The sequence below is a fragment of the Calypte anna genome, chromosome 1 (assembly GCF_003957555.1).
Source record: "Calypte anna isolate BGI_N300 chromosome 1, bCalAnn1_v1.p, whole genome shotgun sequence".
Taxonomy (NCBI): Eukaryota; Metazoa; Chordata; class Aves; order Apodiformes; family Trochilidae; genus Calypte; species Calypte anna.
Genome location: NC_044244.1, coordinates 42,137,620 through 42,161,611, shown reverse-complemented (window position 1 = coordinate 42,161,611; position 23,992 = coordinate 42,137,620). Strand labels below are relative to the sequence as shown.

At 39.4% G+C, this 23,992-nt stretch overlaps 1 protein-coding gene across 1 annotated transcript in view; it reads right to left on the bottom strand.

Moving 5' to 3' along the window:
• The window catches only part of ITPR2 (inositol 1,4,5-trisphosphate receptor type 2), a 259,728-nt gene that overhangs the window by 200,818 nt on the left and 34,918 nt on the right, over window positions 1–23,992 (bottom strand). Inside the window, exons 3-9 of the mRNA XM_030449603.1 lie at window positions 16,742–16,857; window positions 15,243–15,329; window positions 14,395–14,553; window positions 8,727–8,825; window positions 8,133–8,216; window positions 6,913–7,059; window positions 5,586–5,681 (exon numbers count right to left, since the gene is read on the bottom strand). Coding sequence (XP_030305463.1) covers window positions 5,586–5,681; window positions 6,913–7,059; window positions 8,133–8,216; window positions 8,727–8,825; window positions 14,395–14,553; window positions 15,243–15,329; window positions 16,742–16,857 — 788 coding nt within the window. The remainder of the gene's footprint in view (window positions 1–5,585; window positions 5,682–6,912; window positions 7,060–8,132; window positions 8,217–8,726; window positions 8,826–14,394; window positions 14,554–15,242; window positions 15,330–16,741; window positions 16,858–23,992) is intronic.

Here is a 23,992-nt window from a genome sequence, read left to right as displayed (position 1 = left end):
GAAGCTGGAAGATAAACCCATAAAACTAGAAAGTTTCTTCTGGGCTCCAAGTGGTTAATATCAGTTCATAGCCTCATTTTTAAGAACTTATTTCCCTTTTACTTTTTTTTTTAATGTTGTCTAATTCTGAGGCTACTATTACTAATACAAATATGTAATGTTTCATAAAATCTCATTAAACACTTCATTTTCTAGCAAGGTCCACTTTTTTACTATGTCCTATTCAGAAGGCAGAAGAAGAATATTTTCTATCAATATTAACTTGAGCATGCACTCAGCTATCTTCACCACAATCCAAATCAAGTAATTACTACAAATAGGATTAAAATTATTATGAACAGCATGACTCTGCCCACCCAGATGAATGTATATTATTATAATAATATGTATCATACGGCAGGCTAGTATTTTTAATACTGAGAAATAATAGAAATATTTTTAAAAGAATGTAAACTGAGATTAACAGAACTGCTCGATTTAAAGGGAATGACATACACAAGCTCCTCTGAAAAGAAATTTAGGCAATTTTGGCAGAAAGGCAGAGTATGATAATATGGGAAGAAATTATTTAAGAAAGATGAGAGAAATATGAGTAACCTTTATTGGCCCATTGATTCAAGGGTTCTCAGCAAATGGTTTACACCACCACAAAGTGAAATGTTGAGTGTCTTTATAAGAAAAACAATTTGGTTTAATAAATAAACCACACTACAAGTGTTTGGTTCAGTCATTACTTCTGAGTTCATTGCTTCATCCTGTTGCAGTGTCCATCATTCTTAGTAAGAAGAGCTTCAGGGCACAGATTGCTTTTTGGAGCAACTGCAGTACTCTATACACTACCTTGTATGACACTGTAATAATTTTAACCCCTGTTAATGGTCAAAATTTTATAGAATCACAAAAGGTAAATATTATGGCTGCCATTTTACCTGCATTAATTTAGTAGTAGAGGATGCTTCATTCTGTTTTGATGTATTTAAAGACAATTACTTGATCAGATTCACTGCCATATCTTGGCCAAGGTAATGAGTAAGTTTAGTTTAGTCTATTCAACTAAGTAAAACAGAATTATGACAGATTTTTCCTTACTAATTCAACACTATGATTATATACATGTTCCCAATGTTTCACAAACAATATACTGTGGTTTATCTGTTGTCTATCACAGTATCTGAGATCAGCATGTGATTTGACATTTGCATATATATTTTATACTTTTTTTAGCAATGTCCATCTCACCTGAGAAGTTTCATATTAAGTGACAGATACACCCTGCATTTCTTGTGTATGCATAACTATATGCACAGGCACACATGTTTCTGCTTAACATCCTCACACAGCAAGTGTTAAGAGCTTTGGTACAGATTAACCAGTTTACAAATCACTGGAGCTACTATACCCATGGAGAACAATAGTAAAGGTGCATATTTTGGTTCAGCTGATAAGCTTATACTAGTTCAAAGTGCCTTCTGTTATGGAGATTAAATTATTGAAAAGGTTAGGTGTGTTCATGAGAAAGACACAGCTGTGTGGTCCCAAACCACAGCATTCAAAAGGCTGTTGAAGTAAAATGCAGCTCACTCCCACTCACAGAAAGATAGATCTGGGTGTTTTCTACATGTGGCACATGCACTGAAAAGACTTTAAAAGAAAAAAAAAAAAGGAAGTGTTACTTTGAAGTATTTGATTTTCACCTAATGTTACAGCCTCTCTTTATAAATATAAAACTTCAAAACAACTTGGGTCATTTTTGTGTAACCAGGGATAAAAAAAGAAACTTCTACAGAACTTTTTGTAAAAGACTGCTGACTGTGAAAATGAGAATAAAACTCAGCAACCTGGATCCTAGCTGATGGCTTAAGTGTCTAAATCTCCTGCTAAGGATCTGGCTCTTCAGGTGAAATCAAGCCCTTTTGATACTAACCACTGAACTCCCACTGTCTCCAAAGAAGTTAATTTCTCCTTTCAGTATTCAGCTGAGCACATTCTGCTTTTTTATGATTTCAATGGTTTGGGAATGTCTGAACCAGAGGCTTCAGGTTTCCAGATGCCAGGCACTTTGGAGACGTTATCACCTACCCCAATTTCCCATGTCCCAAGTCTTACCACCAAAACCAAAACCCTTTCTTCAGAATATCCCTCCTGTACCTTAAGTGACTGTGTAAAAGCACACATGCATCTGATGTGTCAGACCCTGTTCCCAGGATAAACATAATAGTAGGGGAACGACAATGCAGCTATGTGCTGTGAGACAGAATCTTTCACTGGGTCTCCTTTGGCAGTGGGGCTTTCAGGGTCACTCACCAGGTCATAGCCTGGTAGTAAGGCCTAGGTTGCTCTATGCTATTAGGAAGTCTTAAGAAACTTCAAAGCACACTAATGAAAATTAGCCTTGGTAATATCAAGTGGAAAGGGAATGGTACTACTTAAGATTGCATCAGAAGACAGAGCTATCAGAGAATTTTGGGGTTGGACTAAATGATCTTCAGAGGTCTTTTCCAACCCCTAACTTTCTGTGATTTCTGTGGTCCTTAGGTCTTTGAAAGGTAACAAAAGCTGGATGACTTTGATTCTTAGGAACATGGAAATTAGAATTTATAGTTTCTGACTTTGTTCTCTCAAGTTTGTAAGAATCAGATTTAAAAGTACTCACCTGCATGTTCTCTTTACTGAACAACTGTACTGACTGTTGTTTGGTTTTAATTTACTATAGTATTAAAATACCTACAAGTTTATTAGTTTTAAATTCTTGAATTATCTGGGAAAAGTGTCTTGAATTTGCCTAGTTCCCTGGCCTTAGCAAGCTGCAGTGACATCCCATCATTACGATGCTCAATCCACCAAGTCACAAATATGGTTGACCAGTTATATCTGGTACAGGAAGCCTCAAAGAAAAAGAGAAGGCACAGCACAGCTCACACGAAGTGCAAGCCTAACTGCAGAGAAGCAAAAGGAGACACCCAGGTGAAGGATACTTCTGCTCATTATCTAAGACTTGACCTACACAGGATTTCCAAGCAGAAGTCTCCATGGTATACATTTATGGAAGGATGAAGGAAGGAAAATATGTTTATAATCAGTAGTTTATCCCTATTTATAATAGCTGAAACTGAGACAAAAATTGAATCGTTAGCCAAAACAAGAATGTTTAAAAGATGCATGAATTTTTTTAACGTGTCAGTACTTATTATTCCACTCTAGATACCTTTATTATGGAAGCGTAAACAAAATCAGGTCATGGCACTGAGTGACACTGTCAATAATCTATACCATGAGTAATCTTCCTGTGCTGCAAGAGCACAGATAAGCGTTCAGTAAGCTTTGCCCAACTGATTTAAAGTTAGCTCATGCACATTAGGTGTCTGCCTGCCTCTTCACAAATCTTTGACGTGCATGTCTAGCTGGTGTGTTGTGCCTGACGTGTGATCTGTGCAAAATATAGTTCACAGGTTTTTATTACAGCAGTACCTTTAATATCTCCACCAGCAGGTATTTTATGCTTCATAGACACAGTAGCTAATGCTGCTCTCCAGTCACAGCATATCACCCCTGATCAACCCAAATGCTCTTTCAGCTCTCACTCCGCTGCACCAATTATACTCTCCATATTGTGAGTGTTCCTGATGGGGATTTCCTTTCCAGAGGCAGAACAAAGAACCTGAGCTCAGGTTCAACATTTACTATATCATGACACCTCTTCACCTAAAGGCTTTCTTCCTGAAAACCTTAGTGGATAAGGTATGGTGGGAGAAGGAAGCCCATCACTCAGAGTGATTGATACCTTTTTCTGTCTCTCCATAAGCCTAGCTATTCTGGAAAAAAAAAAATCTTTCTATTAGGAGTACCTCTCACTATAAGCAGAAAGGAAAAAGAAGCTGTTTCTTAGGTGGGAGTACTGGTTGCCACTTGAAAATCACCTATTATTAGCCAATATTAACTATACAATAAAGCCAGATGGCTTCAGCCAAGCCAAAGTGCTGCTGCAGTATAAAGCAGTTAAGGCACATTGGCTCAGTGCCTTTAAAGGGATGATGCTCTTTGCCACTCAGGCCTACCAGGTTTACAGCTGACACTGTGAGCTACTGCTAAAACTGACAAAAAGATTCAAATGACATTCAGTCTTAGATGATATAATCATCTGATCTCTAATAATAAAATAATACAATAATATCAGTGCCTGTCCTGGTGGTTTAACATAATTAGAAATAAGTAAAGGTACCTCCTGATTGCTCTTACTCCAAAATCAGTGCAGACTGTGACAGGTGCTGGAAAGAGAAAGCAGCACCTGGGAGTACTAAGGATTTCTCTGCATATTGAAATTGCACAGCTGCAAATGTAACTCAATCCAGTTAGAGAAAGACTTTTTCTTTCAGGGATTCCCTAACATATAGTCACTGAAGTGGCTGTTGCAGTTGTAAATTTCCACTCATGCTTGGAAGCATAATTCAAATAGGCAATTCTGCACAAACGCAACTAAATCACTGGAAAAAAACCCCTACTTTTCATTCCATTGATTTAATTTGGACACAGACCAGTTCTCATATGGATTAGATGTGACTTAAGTTCATGGCTTCTTGCAACCAGGGAAAATCCAAGGCCCTATTATTTCATAAACTTGGTATTATCTGCTCTCTTTCTGCTTCTCAAGAACTGTATTTTAGTTTTAAAGACAATTATGGGTCTTAAAAGATATTAAGCTGCTCTTTTGGAGAATAACAACACTATTTTGCTTTCATGTAAAGTACCAGTACCAATAAGCAGATGAGCTGCAAATTCCTGAACCTTCTGTTCAACCAAAAGGGGCAAGACATCCTCAGATCTTTTTTCAGTTTTCAGAAGACAAGACTGCAACAGCAGAACACTGCAACCTGCTATAATTGCAATGCACTGTAATGACACCAATGGTCATGACAAGTTTATCCTTCCCCAAGTTTCGAGAGAACACAGAGATGCCTTGGACCACATGCTGGCTAGCAGAGATTACCACACTGAAATCACCAACAGAGAAACCTTTTTTAAAAGTAGTCTAAAGCCTGCAGAGGAAAAAAAGAAATGACAACTCCTGAATTAGAGCAGTTTAGAGTATTTGTTCTAGTGCCTGCACACAGATATCTCTGATCAAGCTCAATGATTACATTCAGCTCCACTTGTAAAGCTTTAATCTGTATATGGCTGCCCGAGCCAGCAAGAAGATTATTTGACTGATCACAACACTCCCCAAAACTCAAGTGCAAACAAGAACAAAGAGAGAAAGGGATCCAAGGTGTTTCAGTGTAAATACGGTAGATATCAAACAGCGGTGTTCCCCTTGGCTACCACGACAACAAACAGAAGATTCAAGATTCAAAAGAACAGTTGAAATGAAGATTATATGTTGTCTTTAACCCACCCAATGGTATCTGGTAGTTCAGAAATTTTTCCATGTAACCCTAGGATACAGCAGTACAGCATGACACACCAGTTGTGGCCTCTCTTCAGAGATCCACATTGTGCACCTACCTAATACAGCATTTCTGTACATGCAGAACATGTATAGTACTTGGCTAGGCAGCAAAAAAACCACTTACTAAACTGATAATTCTTACCTCTGCAGCTAAGTAGTTTCCAGTTGCCAAATGCTTAAATCTAAATAAGCTGTTCCATTGCCCAGCTCCTCCCCGGCAAGGGTCGTGATGCACAACCTAAAGAAGAAGTACAGATTTTAATCATGCTCCTCAAGATCATAGCTAGACCAATGACATTTCTTGCAACTCATTCCAGATAAAAATATATGAAAACCACAAAATTACAAATAGTCTACCACAGAGAGGAATTCTGTGCTCACACTAAGCCCACCACAGGTAATAACTACTTACATGCCTTTTTCACCAGGAAATACACCACCTATTACTTTCAAAGTCTTCATTCATCTACACCCTGCAAGCATAATGAGTCAAATTTTGCTTTAAGGTGAGATGCTGTGAATCTGGACTTCAAGAACGTAAGTGGAACTGCTCTACACTTACATAGGTATTACTTAAAAACAGAACGCAAACCCTCTTTGTTTCACCACTTAAACCAACTCTACTCTTGACAGCCCTAGGGGCTTCTGATAAATTTCATTCAAGTGATAAAATATCCCCATATCATTTGAAATATCCCAGGTTATTTATTTTTGTTTGATTGAGCTATAGGTCATTTGCTACCTTCAAATATAGCAGTTCTGGTCTCTCTTAAGGTGTAGTCTCAAATTACTACAATTGCAATAATCTCTATTCCATGTAGTCCTTACTCAGACAAAAATCAACCATTTGCCTGAGTGTGGAGCTCTGTTCTAAATGCACAGTTTGTTCAGCACATCTGAACTTTTGGGTTGGGGAGGTACATTATTGTAATAGCAAAGGTATAAGACATAACAGTTTTCTTTGTTAACCAAAAATATACCTGCTGGTCACCTTCTCAAAATCACCCCCACTCAGCAACAACACCTTCGTTCAGCCTAACTTTAAGCAGATGTTGATGTGCCCTGTTGCAGAAGTATGGACTTGATCATATTTGTGAGATTTCTTGGCAGCCATGAATTTCAATTTTCTATATTGTACATGAAGTCAAATACAAACAATAAGAACTCAGGATACATGAGCATCATTCGAATGGCTTTGATAAAATCACACCATTTATGTCAAGTCTGAATTTGACTCTTCATCATTTTAGTGCAGGTAAATATAGTAAGGACACATCCTCTCTCTCCACACACACAGCAATAAAGCATCTCCTCAGTGTTCATTCTACACAAACAGCTTCATAAAATAGTAATAGTTATGGGGAGGTGTATTATGGTATCAAAAGGCTATGAATGATTCATGTTGTGGTATTTTTACTGAACCCTGGCCTTCAGATCCTAAAATATTTATAAAAAGAAAAAAAAAATACCTCTATTTCCCACAGTGCTTTAGAACTGGTTGCAGAAGTGGCTGACTGACGTAATGTAGTACGAAGAAAAATATATTGTTTCTTCTCATATTCGTCACAGGTCAGAAACTTCTCTTGCTCTGCATGAAACAGCCTAACAACATCTCCCTACAGTAATATGAAAAAGAAGCACCATTAAGTGGTATGCAAAGCCACTGGATTCATCATCTGCATCTGTGCTTCAGATTTGGTATCACCACCACTGTGAAAAGAACATTCATTAGCTTCCTTTGCTGGAAGAGGTACCAAGAGCAAAGCCTACAATCTCAGCACTGAGGCTGGAAATCAGATGCAGTCATTTCATCCTGCAGGAGACCCATGCACCTCTGGGAAAACAGAATTTGTTTCAGAACATGGCAGTGAAGAGCGGGCAAACATAAACCTTAAAGGAGACTTTTCATTCTAGCTAACTACTAAATGCATTTTTTATTTCTCTTAGTATTTAGGAAAAGTGAACCCCTTTTTTCTCGTACCATATTATCTCATCTCTTCTACTCTACAACCAAAACCAATGCTCCCTCTCTACTTCTTTTTGCTTCCTTCTGCCTCTCCCCAGAGCTTGAAACACTATCCCCAAGTGGGTCTACACAGATATACAATTTTCCCTTTCAAATTCTTCTTCAAAGACAAGTGGTACCTTCATAACTACTGAACAATATCCAGTTGATAATGAATTATTAATGTACAAGTGAGGAAAATGAAATTTATTGCTTTGAAATGAAAACGTAGAAGATCTCGGGGAGTAACCTGGAAGCACGAAGCTGTGCAGTCCCTCAGCATTTAAAGATACCCTGTCTTACTACAGCTACTGTCTTCTCTCATGCCTCACTCTTTTTATAAGCTTGTTATACTTGCTTTTAGCATCTTGCCATAAACTGAAGTGTTACAGCTGTTTTGTAAAGAGTCCTCATTATTTTGGGCTTGAATTTGAACTTTTCTCTGGATTCTCAGTTGTTTCTGGGAGGGGAAAGGGGCTGGGAGCCAGCACAACCCAGACAATTTCACTCAGTAAGGCAATAATAGAAAGGAAAATATTCTCAATGTGAAAGAACAGTAGTGAGGGATCCTCAACAGCTCCACAAAGTCCTCATTTCTTTTTTTATTCACCATATAATATTTCTACTCTGTGAAATATCCATGATGTTTCAGAGCCAAAAAACAATTTAAAATATCATACTTACACCTTTCAGTACATCATCTCGATAACTACTGAATTTCATGAACAAAGTTATTTTCCAGCTTGTGTTACAGTTGACAGCATTTACCTTTGGGGGAAAAAACAAACAAACAAACAAGCAAACAAAAATACCCAAACCCAACATACCACCATAATTATAGTCTTAAGGCATGTTCTTTTTTTTTCTTTTTTTATTTGAGACATTCTACTCTTCAAAAAGACCACATTAGACCTAGGGTGGCAGGGGACACGGATTAGGTACAAATTTCCTAAGTTAGTACAGTCCCTAACATGGTCCTGAACATCTCAAGTTTTAATAATAATGCTGCTGGTTCTGGAGAAGATGCAGGGGGCAAAATGCTACTCTTTCTGTTGACAGCTGCCAAAGACAACCTGAAAAGCTCAGTGAGAGCTTCTGATGTTAAAGCAAACCACTTGAAGTTTTCAGTGCCAGGCAGAGCATTGGTTTTTTGAGGCCAAGCTGTAACTAATCCTTAATACTGGCATCCAGCCCATGGTGGGTTCTGGTCACCAGTAAAGGACAATGTATAATACATCTCAGATCACCAGTTACCAGTCTTCCCTCCACTGAACTTACCTCTTTGCAGCCAGGGTTATCTAGAAGCTCAATGTTGCTGGCATGTAAAGGCTGCCCTGCATTGACTGGCATGAGAACAACTTTATCTCCCACAACAACCTGGAAGTCAGGAATACAAGGTGATTTAGACATATATAATTATCCAATAAAATAAAGTAATGTCACTTGTTTAGAAAATTACTCAAATCCATGCTGTAGAAATGGTGCTCAGTGAATTTATTTCCAGGCAACTCACACACCAGCTCTGTTTGCCCATGCCTCTGCAATTGTTTGGGTTCAAGATTGCACACTAATGAACACTTGCATTCTTAATAAGCCATAAGCATGTCTATCAGTTCAGCAGAAACCTGAGATCATAAAAGAGATATGAGCCTATGAATTCCAAGAGCAGTTCAGTTCATCTGAAAGTTACATTAACTATTCTTTTCCCATATATACTTGCCAGCCAAAAGGCAGAGAAATCTTAGAAAATAATCTGTAGTCAGATAGCAAGACTCTTTTCCCTCCTTTGCTGTCAGCCAAATTTCTCCCATCTCTATGTTTTCATTTCACAAAAGCCTTGAAAATTTGCCTGTGACAAGAATTCGTTACCCCAGTGACCTTCCAAACCTGTGGACCATCTTCTGGAGAATGTTAAGCCAGGCTCGGGAGTTCTGTCATTGAGACTGTACGAATGCAATCTAGAAAGGAATATAAATCACTGGAAATTCAGAGAGAGGCAAACACAATCCATCCCCTCTCCTGTTTCTCCCTAAACAGTGTCTGTAGCTCAGCACAGGCATCAGGTACTTCAACTGAGAAACTGAGAGACCATGTCTCTACGAGAGGAATTCCTAACTGACTCCCTGCAAGTAAATTCCAATGTCCTTGCAATTCTTCACCTATACACAGAGAAAAAACAGTATGTGAGAAAGACTTTGCCTTAAGAAGTGCCTGAGACATGCCTATTCAGTTCATATCTGTGAGTGGGGTGGGGGGAAATAATAAGAGGGAATAGACTGGTCGGAACTGGGTCCCAATTTGTTTATGTTGTTCACAGCAGTTTTAAGCACACGCACACAAAGACAAGTGGCTACATGTGAATTTTGCTGTATAAAATGCTCTGCAAGCCATGCTTTCTTTTGAAACACAAACACAAATGCTTTCTGCACCGATCAGCACATTTCATATGAAAATCTGAGCCCGTTTCAGTCTGGTGTAACTTCAGTGCAGCTGAATTTGGCTCACTTACTGCAGAGGTGAAAAAGTTGACTGTTCCAATACAACTAAAATAAATCATAGCAAAAGACAGTGTCATCATGCTCAGACTACAGGTGGAAATCCTGTTTTATCCAAGTAATGATCACTAACAGTTCACTAATGGAACTAAAATAATGGCAAGCTACCCGTAAGATACATTATACAATACATTCCTGCATGCCATGCTTCACACAGACATTACTTACAGCCCATTTTAAGAAGTTATGACCAGACAATTCATTAATGAAAAAACCATCAGGCTTGTGTCCTGCAAAGTGGAATTATGACTTCAAAATTATTGCAAGTACACCAGGAGTATAATAATTTAATTAGTAAGAAAGAACATCACTGAACATCTTATTTAACAGGAAAGAAATTTAAAAAAGAAAAAAAGAGAGAGAGTGAAGTTATCTTTAAATGCTGTGACTACCACAGAAGTCAGCAGAGGAAAGGAGACATTTGGTGTCTTGAAGGAGACACATGTGCTGCAGGCACACATCTGAGCAAGAACTGTTATGTGGGGTCATGGTTTCTGTCTCAGTCTCCTACTGTGCTCCAAGACTACATCAGTAACCTGCCCTCAGTGCTGGCCAGCTCTCATAGCTGCCACAAAACCAACAAGATACCCTATGTTGTCTTCCTTTCTTCTTTTCCTCCTTGCTTCAAACCTCCATGGTTGCAAATGAAATGACAGAGGCAATTTCATAGTGCTTGTTTCCTACATACTCTCCACCACTGAAGCAGAAGATAAAAGCAAAATGATGAGGGAATCCTGTTCTCACAAAGAGGGCTTGCCTTGGACAAGCTGCAAATCTGCTCCTTTGGGTTCCTCTCATCCCCTACAAAGTTGATTTTTGGCTCCAAATAATGCCCCAGCATGCCCAAAACACTGGATGCAGAGCACTCACATGGTCATGTACCCGTATTTCTACCTGTAGAATTGTACTACAAAGAGATTATAGCAGGCAGAGCAATGTACTGCCAAGATTTTTTTCAGCAAAATCAGACTTTGATGCCAGCTCTTTCTTCTCTTTGTTAGCTATCCTTGAGCACAGCCAGTGACAGAACACTGTAGATAAGCAGTGGGTAATAGTTTGGCATGTCTCTGGGATTTCTTCCTTAGAAACAGACATGAATTCATTGAAGTTGCAAGAGATACACAGCTTCTGAGGAGTTAATTCATGGTCCCTTTGACAAAACTATCACCCATTCTGGCCTAGGTAAGAATCTTCCAGAGAACAATTAAATTCATAATGAAGTCAATGAGAATTCAGCTTCTGAATTCAAGATAAACCTACCAGGTCCTTCAGTCTTGGATTCAGTGGAGTCCTCACCACACAAGGTAATTTCTAAATTCTTGCAACCCTATTTGCCTCATGTCATGGTGGAGAGGATACATTGAGAGCACTAAGAGCCACAGTAAAAGCTGACTGCATTCTATCTTCTGCTGAGGGAGCAGAGCTGGGATCCCTCTCAGCAATTCTGTCATCCATATGAAAGCAGAAAGCCCACCTGACTGCTACCTCTGCACCACAATCAAGAAGTAGGAGTAAAGGTGTGGTATATCACAAAGAGCAGCAGCTGCAAAACGTTGTATTAGCTGTGAAGATGCAGTAGCAGTGATTTCAGTTTGGACTAACTATCCAAGTAGGTCACTGGGCACACCAAAGGCTCTGCTACTCCATCTCCATTGCTTTTATGTTATAACCACATCTGCCAGTGGCACTGCTGACTCACTTCAAAGATCAGAAGGATTAACTGAACTTTCCCACAGATGAATGGGCATTCCACAAGCCTAAGACCACCTCCCTTGGCATGCTGCAAGATCAAGCTTACAAACCACTGAAATGGCAGAAAACTGAAAATGCAATTCACATAGACCTAATCCTGCTATCAATGCACATTTTGCTCTTTAGTTGAACTAGAACCAGCTGTAGCCTTTATCAGTCATAACTTTCATTGAATGAGAGCTGATATATCCTTAATAATAATTCAGCAATAATAATAATAACGATGATAATAATAATAATTCAGCCGTATTTTTTCATGACTTTCATTGACTTGCATATCTAATCAGTTGCTAGTGAAGCTAAGCCACTCCGCTCAGGAAAGTAATTTTTAGAACATATCACAAGGCTAAACAACTGTGAAGACCTATCAGGAAAGTCACACACTTTATACCCTACACCACAACTTCCTCCAGACTAAACTATCTTCATCTCTTTTAGGATAAAAAACGTACTAGGATCTACCTTGCGTGAGTTACCTGACACAGTAGCAGTCATCCAAGGAGTAATTCAATACCCACTTCTACTATTCTAAAAACTTTCTAAAATGTATATTTTAGGGAAATTCCCTGTTATAGCAAAAAACCTAAAAATAAATTTAAAACCAAACCCAAAGTTTCCAAATGTAATAAAGGCCTGATACACCAAGTTAAACCCATGCACTGAGACATACCAAAAAAAGTCCTTTAAAAGCTGACTAAACTAGTGAGTGAGTAAAGTGGCCTCAGCTCATGTGGTATTAGGTGCTTTGTAGATGAGTCCCCCAGGAACTAGTCTTCTAATGGGCACATGTCTGGGAATAACTGAGAGGGCAGCAATGAGTACAAGGCTAGAGCCTCCCTCTGTGAGAGGCAAATGAAATATTTCTCCTATTGCTTGCTATTCCTGTCCCCCTTGTAAGAGCTGCCTAGTTTGTGTAACTGTTGAAGCAGTGGAAATATGCTATAGCAGTTATGAGAAAGCTACCAAAGGACTAATGGTACTGGTAGTTTTAAAAGAAAATTATCAGATCTGTTTGGGGCTGGTAGAAAGGAGGAAAAACTTGGGTCCTGAGATTTCCCTCTGTAAGCTATAATGGCAAGCTCTGAAATGCTACACCTGGTGACAGAAAATGAAGAGCGGGCAGGATTCAAAGGAGGTCACTAAATTAGAAGTAAACCTGACAGTTTACCATACAGGCCTTGTAGCTCAGAGCCTTTAAAATATGGCTGAATTCTTTCAGCTTCTGAAAGGTCTGTGGAGCAGGATGTTACAGCAATCACTGCAATGATGTGCAAACTTTTCAGACCAGCAAAACTGCTTCCAAACTCTTGTGTGCCCACAGCAGTGTAAAACTGAATCAAAACCACTACCATACTGAGGATGACTTATTAAGCTTAAGATCATTTCACTGCCCTTGGCTGTAAGGTCTCACAATGGCTTTAAAGATCACAGCTTAGGAACCCCAGGTCCTCACTCTGAAGAGCATGACATGCACTAATTTCCCAGGCATGAGAAATTAAGAAGATGTTGAATTTATGTTATTCTAAAAAATTAAGCCAAAATATTTAAGCAATAAGTTGTCTTTTTTTATTTCCAAAGAGGGAAAGGAATACCAGGTTCATGTTTGATCCACAACACTCCTTGTCCTCAGCTGAAAACCCATGCAGAGGTGCCCCAAAGGGCTATTCATGTTTGCTGCTTTTCTCTGCAACAGGCTAGGGGAAAAGGGGAACTTTTCTCATTCCCTTTTGGCCACTACATGGAGCAGAGAAAGACTACGACTTCAGGGACTTCTGACCAGGATCTGGGAACACAGTCCTGCCCCTCCCTACAACGGGTTGCCAAAAGGAGCTGCAAGCAACCACACTCATCTTGGATAGCATCCCAAGAGCTGGGTAACCACAAAGTTAATGAGATAAGGTACACAAAAGAACAGGCATTCCTGTCTGCAGTCCTGAGAGGGCTCTTTCATGAATTATTTTACCAGGGCATGGTGGCCAAACATTCCCAGCCAGGTCTACAATGTAAAACCACACAAGTTCATCATGTGGCTTTCCCAAAAGCAAATCTGAATTTTCCACAATGGCCATTTAACGAGACCACAGTCAACTGAATGAAGAACTGTTTTGACCTCATGGTGTAACTCAGATATGCAGCAAACAGCTCTCCTGTGTATTCTTTCTCTTCCAATATGCAAGACTCCTATTGAAACCTACCCAGAAAAGACCCACCAGACTATCCAACCCAATTCCAATCACAATGCTATTGTCATGCTGAGGAAGACACAAATTCAAAGAAAGATGATGCATTTCCTAGAGACACTGAATGTCTTGAAAAAAATGCTGCCCAGAATATAAAAAAAAAAAATTCCCTAATGTAAACTATGACATTTTGTCAGCTTTGCAAATCTGCACACAACTTGAGGACCTAGCAAAGATGCCCAAACACAGGTCAGCAGAGGGTCAGATGAACATGGCAACATTTCAGATTCCAGACCATATAATTTGGTAACACTTCCTAGTTAATCATAAAAGCTGATAGTCCCAAGCACTGTTTAAAATTTTTCTGAACTTAATCCACTATGATTTATGCCAGCAGCAAAGAAATCACATGCCTTCTGGAAACCTTCTGCCTCTTACACATTCAGTACTTCCACTTACATTGTCACCTTCACTCCTCAGTTTCCAGAAAGGTTGGATATAAAACCAGGATCCCTCATTCCCTGCAGCATCCAGAGACACTCGCATAGCATTCTTCTCTAAGAGAGCTGGCAATCTCTTGTTGACTGTGAGGTACTTGTTACTTTTTATGTGCAGCAGCTGCGAACAAATCACAATTTAAAAAAATTAGTACAGCTACTGCTTTTTCTCCCTTCAGTCAAAAGTGGAGGCACAGATTTCCACACTGTAGTGATTTTTCATTACATACATAATGACAGAAGAAAAGTAGAAGAAAGTTATCAAATTATACTGCATCTTAGGAAAACAGATGCTATATCTCAGATGGAGAGAAATGTACCAGCAATCACTTTTAGAGTATATACTACACATGCAGGGCAGGAGTCCATTAATAATGTTACCTTCAGGAATTTCATCTGTTACAGGAATGTTGTACTGTACTTAAGAGCATAACTCCTGTCTCATTTATATGTCATGAAGTACAAATTACTTCAGTGATTTAAAAGGAGCTGCACAACACCTCTATAATACAATTTTGAAATAAATCTTGAAAGCAAGAGACACATATTTACACTCAGATTCTAAACTGCAGCAGCAAAAATTACACTTCAAGTTTATATTATGACATATTATTTAAACATGAGTATGCAGCACTTCTGGTAGGATTTAAAACAGACAGAAAACCACAATATTGTAAACTTCACCAAGTTCTATTTACCTGACCCTTGACAATCCAGATTAAGGTGGTTAGTTTCATTTTCACTGTAACCTTGAAATGAAACAACTGTTTCTAGCTCTGAGAGAAGGCAGACAGATTTCAAGAGGTTTACCTGTATGACATTGCTGTATTTTACAATTTCGCCCAACAGCTTTCTGTTCTCACTTTCGTTCTGCTTTTGTTCCAGTTCTGATGCATGCTGCAAGAGAATTATTATTTCTTTAAAGTCAATCCATACTGGCATTCAGCTACTGTAACAGACATAGTAACAAAACTTAACAGAATTAAGTTCAAAATGCTTCCTCCAACCTGCAAGCATTACTGCACTGAAGATATTAATACCTGAATCCTGCTGCAGCATAATCACCTAGACTCTGTGTAATGATTCTCAGGTTTTTTTATTGTCCAGAATAGAAACTTAGTCAAAATTTATGGATCACACCTGAGATGCATACTATTTTAAAACTTTTCAAGCACAAAAAGTAATTGCAGGTGATTCATTTCATCCTAGAAGAGGAAAAAGAAGGGTCTATGATCATGGAATCATAGAATTGGCTGGGTTGGAAGGGACCTCAGAGATCATCAAGTCCAACCCTTGATCCACTACCACCATGGCTACCAGACCATGGCACTGAGTGCCACATCCAGTCTCTTTTTAAATATCTCCAGGGACACAGAATCCACTACTTCCCTGGGCAGCCCATTCCAATGTCTGATCACCCTCTCCGTAAAGAAATTCTTTCTAATGTCCAACCTAAACCTCCCCTGGCACAACCTGAGACCACGTCTTGATTAGCATGACAACTTGATTAGCTCCTCCCTGTCACCATTCCTTTTACTTTTGGGGTTTTTAAATGCATACAAATACACTGACTTTATATGCAACAAAAGTAGCAGGTCACACATTGCAAAGTCAAGGCTAAGCACAATAGGTTGGATCAAACACATTTGCAGAGCAAACTCAGCTCCTAGCTCTAAATTGTAGCTTCCAGCTCTGACCACACACCATGTGCCTTCCTTGCTGTTTTTAACTGGAAGGCCTGGCACAGGGAACTATCAACCAGGTTTGCCCTTGTGTTTCCTTAGTCTTACGCATCCAACTGTAACATCAGACCAGCTTGTTTTCAGAGAGAGAGTTGCTCCATGCACACTCTATTTGATATAAAATAGAATCTGCCCAATGGTTCAGAGAAGAATCACCTGCAAAGGCAATTGCAGCTCTGAGGGACTGCCAGACTAAACCATCAAAAACATTTTTTCGTCCACACCTCTGCTTAACCCCCGGGAAGGACTTCTAAAATAACAGTATGATTTAAAGCAGGGCCCTCTCCAGATTTTAACAACTTCATTTTCACTTTATAGAAGTTCTGAAAGCAGCTTTTTGCTTACAGCAAAAGCACAACCCCCAGCCCAAAGTAAGATTAAATCAGGGCAGGGCCAATAAATGCCAGTCAAGAGGCAGGAGAGCTAAGGAGAATATAAAATTGCTATGATGGCATAATAATACCCATCACAGTGGTTCCCAAGGCACTTGTTATTATTCTTTCTCATTCTATTGTAATTCTACAGGCTGCAGATTGAGATAAGATTACAAACACAGATGTCTCTTACTTGAAGTTTCTTCAGCAGTGCTGCTTCTGTATGGTTTCCTTGTTTGGCTTGCTTGGCTTTCCAGTACTGCTTCTGGGCTGAATATCGGTTCATAGGACACACCTTGAAAAGGCAGTCTGTGGCAGATTGAAAGAAATACTCATAAGTAATGTTGAAAGAAACTTCCTTCGTTTGTAAGTCTGTTTTGATTGGTTTTCTTTTTCCAGAGGTGCCTAGAAACCAGTGTTTAAACGTAGTCACCAAACAGCTTGATGGCAATGATACCATAAACAAGGACGGCAGAACATCTGAGTTGAACCCAAAGCCTTCAGTGCCCCAGATGTGCCTTCTCTGTGCATCAACTGGCAAGAGGAAGGAACAGGGAATTATTAATGAGCAATTAGATTTTTGCTCTGAGACTAGTAAGACCATACAGGATTGCATGTGTATTTTAGTGTGAAGCTCTCCTCCAACATGGTTTGAAATTTAGAGAGTTCAAAGGGAAGTCTGCCCCATACTATTAGTCCTCTATATTTAACTGCCACAGATGGCCAAGCACTCTCTGAGAACTAATCCACCCCCAGAGGAGAACAAGCTCTGCAGAAGTTCCTCCCTGCTCCATGTCAGGGGCTCAGGAAGGTAGAGATGGGAGGGCAGCAACTATTCCTACCTCATTCCCAGTCACCCAAACATGGCACAAGCTAGAGCCAGGTAATAGAAGCAATACATCCTACTTAAAAGAGGTTTTGCCCCAGGGATGGATCAAGAAAAAAAGGTCATCTTCTGATCCCTTGCAAGCACATCTTGCAGGTGTTTGCACATCGCAGTTTGGCCAGAATCAGCAAGGTTACTGGTCATCAGACAACCTTCTGCAATGCCACTGGAAAGCCACATTGCACAGAGTATGGCAGAGATAGTACTCAAAAAAAAAAAACAAAAACAAAAAAAAACCCACAAAAAAACAACCCACAACACAGAAAAGAAAGAAAAAGAGAACAAAAAATTTAGCTCCATGCAAGCAACCTGAAGTGCTTATTTACCACCATACTCAACACAGTTGATGGTATATGCATCACACAGATTAACTTGAAAACAGTCCTCTCTACCTTCAGCTCTCGTGTTGCCTTCTCCAAAGAGAGTGCCTTTCCAACAGCACTGCATAGTCACCCTCATCTCTGTTATCAAAGGTGCTGCCATATGAGATAGCAACTACAGTCTCAACACTAAGTACACATTCCAGTTACACTCTGCATCAATGTGTAGATGACTCTGCTGAACTTAACCACTTTGCATGTCATTTCTAAATACAGTGTAATCTCATCATTCACCCATTACTGCCACAAAAACATCACCAAGGAAAGCTATAAGGAACTATCCAGAAGTCATGCTCTGGGTTTTTAACCACTGAGTCAGGTCAGCAGCAGATAGTTTCTATTTTAGAGTACTTTCCTACTCACTATTAAATTCCCAGAGCAAGCTTACTATATGCAGGTACTAGCTAACTAGGACTTATTCCATCTCTCCAATCTACAGCAGCACATTTGGGAACTCCTGTCTATCATACACGTGATGAGAAAAGTTTCCTACCTGTTCCACCCTTTACAGTGAAAATTAAAGTGTGAAACTCCCAGCCTCTCAGTAGAAGATGCTAGATACCAAAGCAGATCCTATTCTCATTTTCAATGCAGTCAGTCCAGTGGAATTACTCTTTCACACAGGAAGATTTAGCTCCTCTGAGAATGTCTTCCATATATCCTCCAACATACCCATCTCTTTGCAGTCTGTGAGGAGTTACTGAAGCCATGGTAGGAACACCTCTTAGCACAACAGGAGGGAGAGGGAAGGGAAATTTAGTGTGAAGACTAGCCTTGCCTTTCCTAAGTCAAAATGAACTCTCATCACTTAAAACAGGTAGCACTCAACTACAGTCAGGCCCAGCTAAGCACAGCTGTCTGATGGTGGTGCTACCAAAATCACTAAAGATTATGCCACACATTCCTCCCAGCACCTGAGCCCCCAGAGCTACCTTTCTGTAACACTGCTGGCCCTCAAGCCATGAGCTAAGCTGCAATTCTTTCAGTTCTGTAAATATACCACTTGGCCTCTCATATATTGTCCACCATTACACCAAGCTTTCCCTTGCATTGCTTCTTCCCTTCAAGGCAAGTAATTTTCCTCTACTATCCACAGCTGCAAAGTTTGCTCACACAAGAACACTATCCATGAACTAACCTTCCTTGGCATCGACCCAAAGTCCTCAACGATTTGCTCCCTAATTGTTCCTAGAAAAAAGGGTCACAGATCTTTATCAAAGCAACCCAGCCACCTTGCAAAGGTGTTTACTTTCATTTCAAAGGGGAACATTTACAATGAGAACTTTATCATACAACCTAGAGTACATAACTCCCAGGTAACTTTTACAATACCCTGGACACAAGAAGTGTGTGTGGGGGGGAGGTGTGAAAAGAAACCCCACCACAATTACAAAACACTGTTAAATCATACTGCATGTTGTACAAGATTTTACTGAGTATCAGGATTTCAGCTCACAAGACAAGAAGTCTGCTATTATTTTTTATAACAATCTATAATTAACATGCCTTCTCAGAAGACTTCATGAAACACTTATGTCTCTGAAGTAACAATACCTTCTTTTTATAGGACCAGTCTTAATTTCTCAGTTACTCCCCACACATCCTGCTACTTGAGTAAACACATCACTTCCCATCCTCACACACTCTCAAAGCCCAGTGCTACCACACTGCAGAGAAATGCAAGATGTACACAGATGTGCAGCCACCACTGTGTGGGTCTGTCTGCCTCCCAAAGGCAGGTGACTTTTTCCTTATGATAGTTCTCAAAGAAAAGGAAACATAGAGCAGGTACCCCACAGCCCCATCTGAAGCCATGCTGCACAACATAGCTCTCCTGATTTCCAGTCTATTGCTTTCGAAGTTAACTATCAGACTTTTTTAAAAGCAGTTTTATCTCAACTGTATTTTCCTCCCTTTTTAGACTAAAAAAAACCCCCACATTCTTTTTTTCCAGACAAGCTTTCCCCTATTTTTGTTTTTTTAAGGTACATTAAAAACATTTAATCTTGTTATTTTTTCTGGGTTTTGTTCTGGTTATTACTACTTCTATTAGGATACAATATAAATTCCAGGTTTGTGTTCCTTAAAATCAGGAGTGGAAAAAAAACAGTGCCTGCCTTAGAGAAGATACACATTTAAAAAAAACAGAAACTGAAGCATAAGATTATAAAGCAATTTTCCAGCACACACAGTAGATCAAAAGCTCAGTCCTCCTGGAGGTCTGTCTAGAAACCCACTCATGAGAAACTGTCTCCTCTAACTTCTCCAGACATTCTCAGATAGTCCTAGTCCCTAACTCATTATATAGAGTTTTACATAAATGCTTCTCTTCCTGAGGACACTAATTAAGTAGGCCTTAAGAATCAAAGGTAAACAAATAGTTTTAAAGTAAATAGCTTTAAAGGTATCACCCAGTTTCTCTTACTAAACTTTGATGCATTCAACTTCTGCAGCTTCATCAGTTCTTAAACCCACAAATTCTTCCAGGCAAAATTTCAGCTACTTGTACACAAAGTGAAGATGAAGAAAATAAGATACATTGCCTGCACACATTTTCAAAAAACAATAAATAATAACTTTCAGTTTTCTTTACAAAATGAAGGGGGAAAGAAGGTTTGTCCCGGGTCACACTCCAGACATAACCTCCTACACATCATCTTGGCTTGTTAGAAAGTAAAAAAATATGATGAATTATCAGTGAGGACACACACATCAATTACTTACAGGGAAAGAATATATATATTTATTAATTAAAACAACCAAAAGATGGAAAGCAGCAACTCCCAGAGGGAAGGAGATGATCCTGATGTCTACCTGAGCCTGTAAACGTGAACAAGATACCAGTCTTCAAAAGGCAATAGCGGGTGGCAGAACCAAACACAGCACATCCTCTGTGTCAAGAATAACTATTCTCAGGAAATCTAAAAAGTAAGATAATTCATATTATGCCTCTGACGTGTCTGTTTATATTGAATGAAGACGGCTTAGAACATGAATCAGATGCTTTCTCTCCCTGCACTCTTTTACTCTTTTGTTGTTGTTGTTGTTAGAAACTCAACTCCTGCCCGTCGTGGAAGATTACTGTGATTTGCAAAACTAGAGAAATCATCAGGTGGCTTTACTTAAACAGGCTGTTAAAGGGGTAAGGGGAAGTCATAGCACAAATCTGCACAAATCTGTGAGTTTTGAAAAAAATCCAGCAAGGTAAAAAGAGAGCTGAATGAGAATGGAAAGGGAGGAATGTGAAGGAGCAAGGAGTGAGGCACTGAAGAGTTGTAAGGAGGGCAACAGAAAAAGCAATCAAGAGTCTGAGAAGAAAATGAAAACAATTAGGGAACTAAGAGAAACAAGAAGAAAACACAAAGACAAATCAAAATGATGTAGCGGAAGGCAAGTAAAAGGGAAAATGGCTGACAGCCTAGGGAAGGGCAGGAGGAGGAAAGGAGAGAACAAAGAAATACAGAGGAATGTAACTGAGGGGAGAGAAGAAAAAAGAACATCAGAAGAAGCTCAGAGCAGACTCAAAAATGAGAAAAAAGCAAGAGGAGGATACCTAGGAAATCAAATATCACTTTAATTGTAGATGCCTCAAGAAAAGGGGTATAAAATGTAGGAAAGTTTAAATCAGTTTAAGAACTTAATTAATTTTGTATTTAAAATAGAAGAGAGACTGCTGCTCCTTTTCCAGAGTTGCTAAATTTGACCAACAACCAGGTCTTATTTGTGCTATTTTACACCTTGGAAGCTGAAAGTGTTTCCCACCACAGATAACAGCATTAAGCTGGAGTGTGTTTAAGGTCACAGTGGAAGGAACCTTGCTGTTCCTTTGCTCATTATGTGACTTTTCTTTGGAGGCTCAGGACTTCTGGCACACACTGTTCTTCCTCATCTCTGTGAACCTGGCCCTGCAGCAGGGTAAGCATTTCCATAACAACACTAAGTGTTTTAGTTCTCACTAGCCTCAGTTCATTAGGACAAGAAGCACCTGGCTTGATGAGCCCCCTAAATTCAACTGCAAAACAGTAAACTCTTTTTTTTTTTTTTTTTTTTTTTTTCAGCAGACTTCAGGAAACACATGTGGGACCAAAATCCGCCCTCCTTTGCATTAATGCAAATCTGAACATGCACACTGATGAGCACAGAACCACTCCAGGTTTCTTCCAGTGTGACTGAAGGGGAAATCTGGCCCACAGCTTCTTCCTATGGACACAAAATTACAAGCAACCACAGGTTTCCTTAGTTTAGTAATACTCCATTTTGCAAGATGTTCTGAAACAACTAGAATAGCTACCACCCACACATACAAAAAAAGAAAGTAAACACATAACAAAAACGAAACTGCTATTTTGAGACATCTCTTTACTTAGGCTTTCAAGTTCAGGCCAATAGCTCAGTACCTAAATTTGACCTCTGAGTGAATTCTGTAGGAGGGTTACAAAGAGTCAGAAAACTTGATCCCTCCCGCAACCCTTTTTTTTTTCCTGTTGGGGTAAGAGTTGATAAAACATAACCAAAAAACATAACCAAAACCAAGCATAGGCCTCTGATATTAATTTTCAGAGCCAGACCTTGAAATCTAAACATCTGGTTAGGGACCTGCCTTTCTCATATTTCTTACTCTTAGGTCATGCTCTAACCTCAAATCAATGCCAGTTCAGCTATCAGTGATAAAAACTGTAAACCATACAGACAGCTGTTTCTATTACTAAAGAGGCCCTACTCTTCCTGCTGCTAGATGCTATTTTTAGTTGCTTATATCTAATCATTCAGGTAATCAATCATGCTTAAGTTGTCTTTTTATGACAAGAAGCTACTTAAGACATTTTTGTTTATTGTACTAACTTTCATATTTGGATTGAATGCTACTTCCCAGAAGATTCTTGGGAGAGAAAATATGTTTTTTGATAATGTCTCTTTGCTGTAGGAGCAACATCTAACAACTCTTGTCTCGGTGCTCTTAAGAAGAGCTAATAAATTCAACAATACATGGCAGAGATGTGCTTTTGATTGCTCCCTTTGATACAGACACCTCCACGCTACCAGACACTAAATCCAAATGAGACCAGAGGTTTCTGCTGTGTCCTCAGCAAACCCCCCTGCTATTCCCACACTTAGAATTTGACTTTTAAGATAAAGGAGTAAATAACCAAAATCATGGCTTTATCTTTGCTGCAGCCATTCTCTTTACTACCACTGTATGTGTACCTGAAGCAGCATGAAAATGCTGCTAGATACTAGATGGGGACCCTACCAATATAGCCATGATGTTATAGCATGGTGGGTTGCATCAATTCAGGTGACAAAACTCACTTTTTCACTAATTCATCTTCTCCTACAGTTATTGCAGTTAATTCAAGTTTGCATCTAATCACAATGCTAGCAAGAGCCAAGCAAACCACTTGTCAGTCACTTAAGTCAGACCTGGATGCACCAGAGAGAGATAAGGAGTGACAGAAAGGGAGGACATTGGATCCATAGAAAGCTATGAGGCAGCTGTGAGAAGGAGGAAAGTAGCCTGTAACCAGAAAAAAGAGACAAAGGGAGCCCCCAGAAATGGAGGATCTGACTTAGGGGAAAGTTTCGATGCTGTGGAGAAGAGGGAGCAGAGACAATTACAGACAAAGAGATGTGTTCTGCAAGCAACAGACAGAGGTTGAAATAGGGCACAGAGCCAAAACTGTCTACAACTAATAAAAAACATTCCCCTACAGAAGCTGGGATGTAAGTCAGGAGTATAGTCCTTGTATTCCCCCATCAGCAAACAGCTGTATTTCTTCTTTGTGTCTCATCCCCTTCTGCTATCCCAGGTACTACTGCCACCACTGATGGCACACCATTAGCCCTGGAAGTCCTGTAACCTTGTGCCCTGGATCAGAATGCCCAGACTTTCTTGATGCCATTGAAATAATTTAAATGTTTATTTATTTATTTAAAACAAAAACAGAAAAAAAAAAAAGCCTCAGAACACTACCAACTTTTCCCTTCATTGCCTTTTCAGGTTAGGAAAGAACATCACAGAACTGCGAAAAAAAGAACTCTAAAGAAGTTACAAAATCAAGCCCTCAAACATCAGACAATGAAAAAATTAAGGCTGCTCTTTAACCTCTGTTCAGGCCCTTGATTGTAAGCATCTGGATGCATTCTGCAATTATATTGTCATATACAAAATAATAAGTTT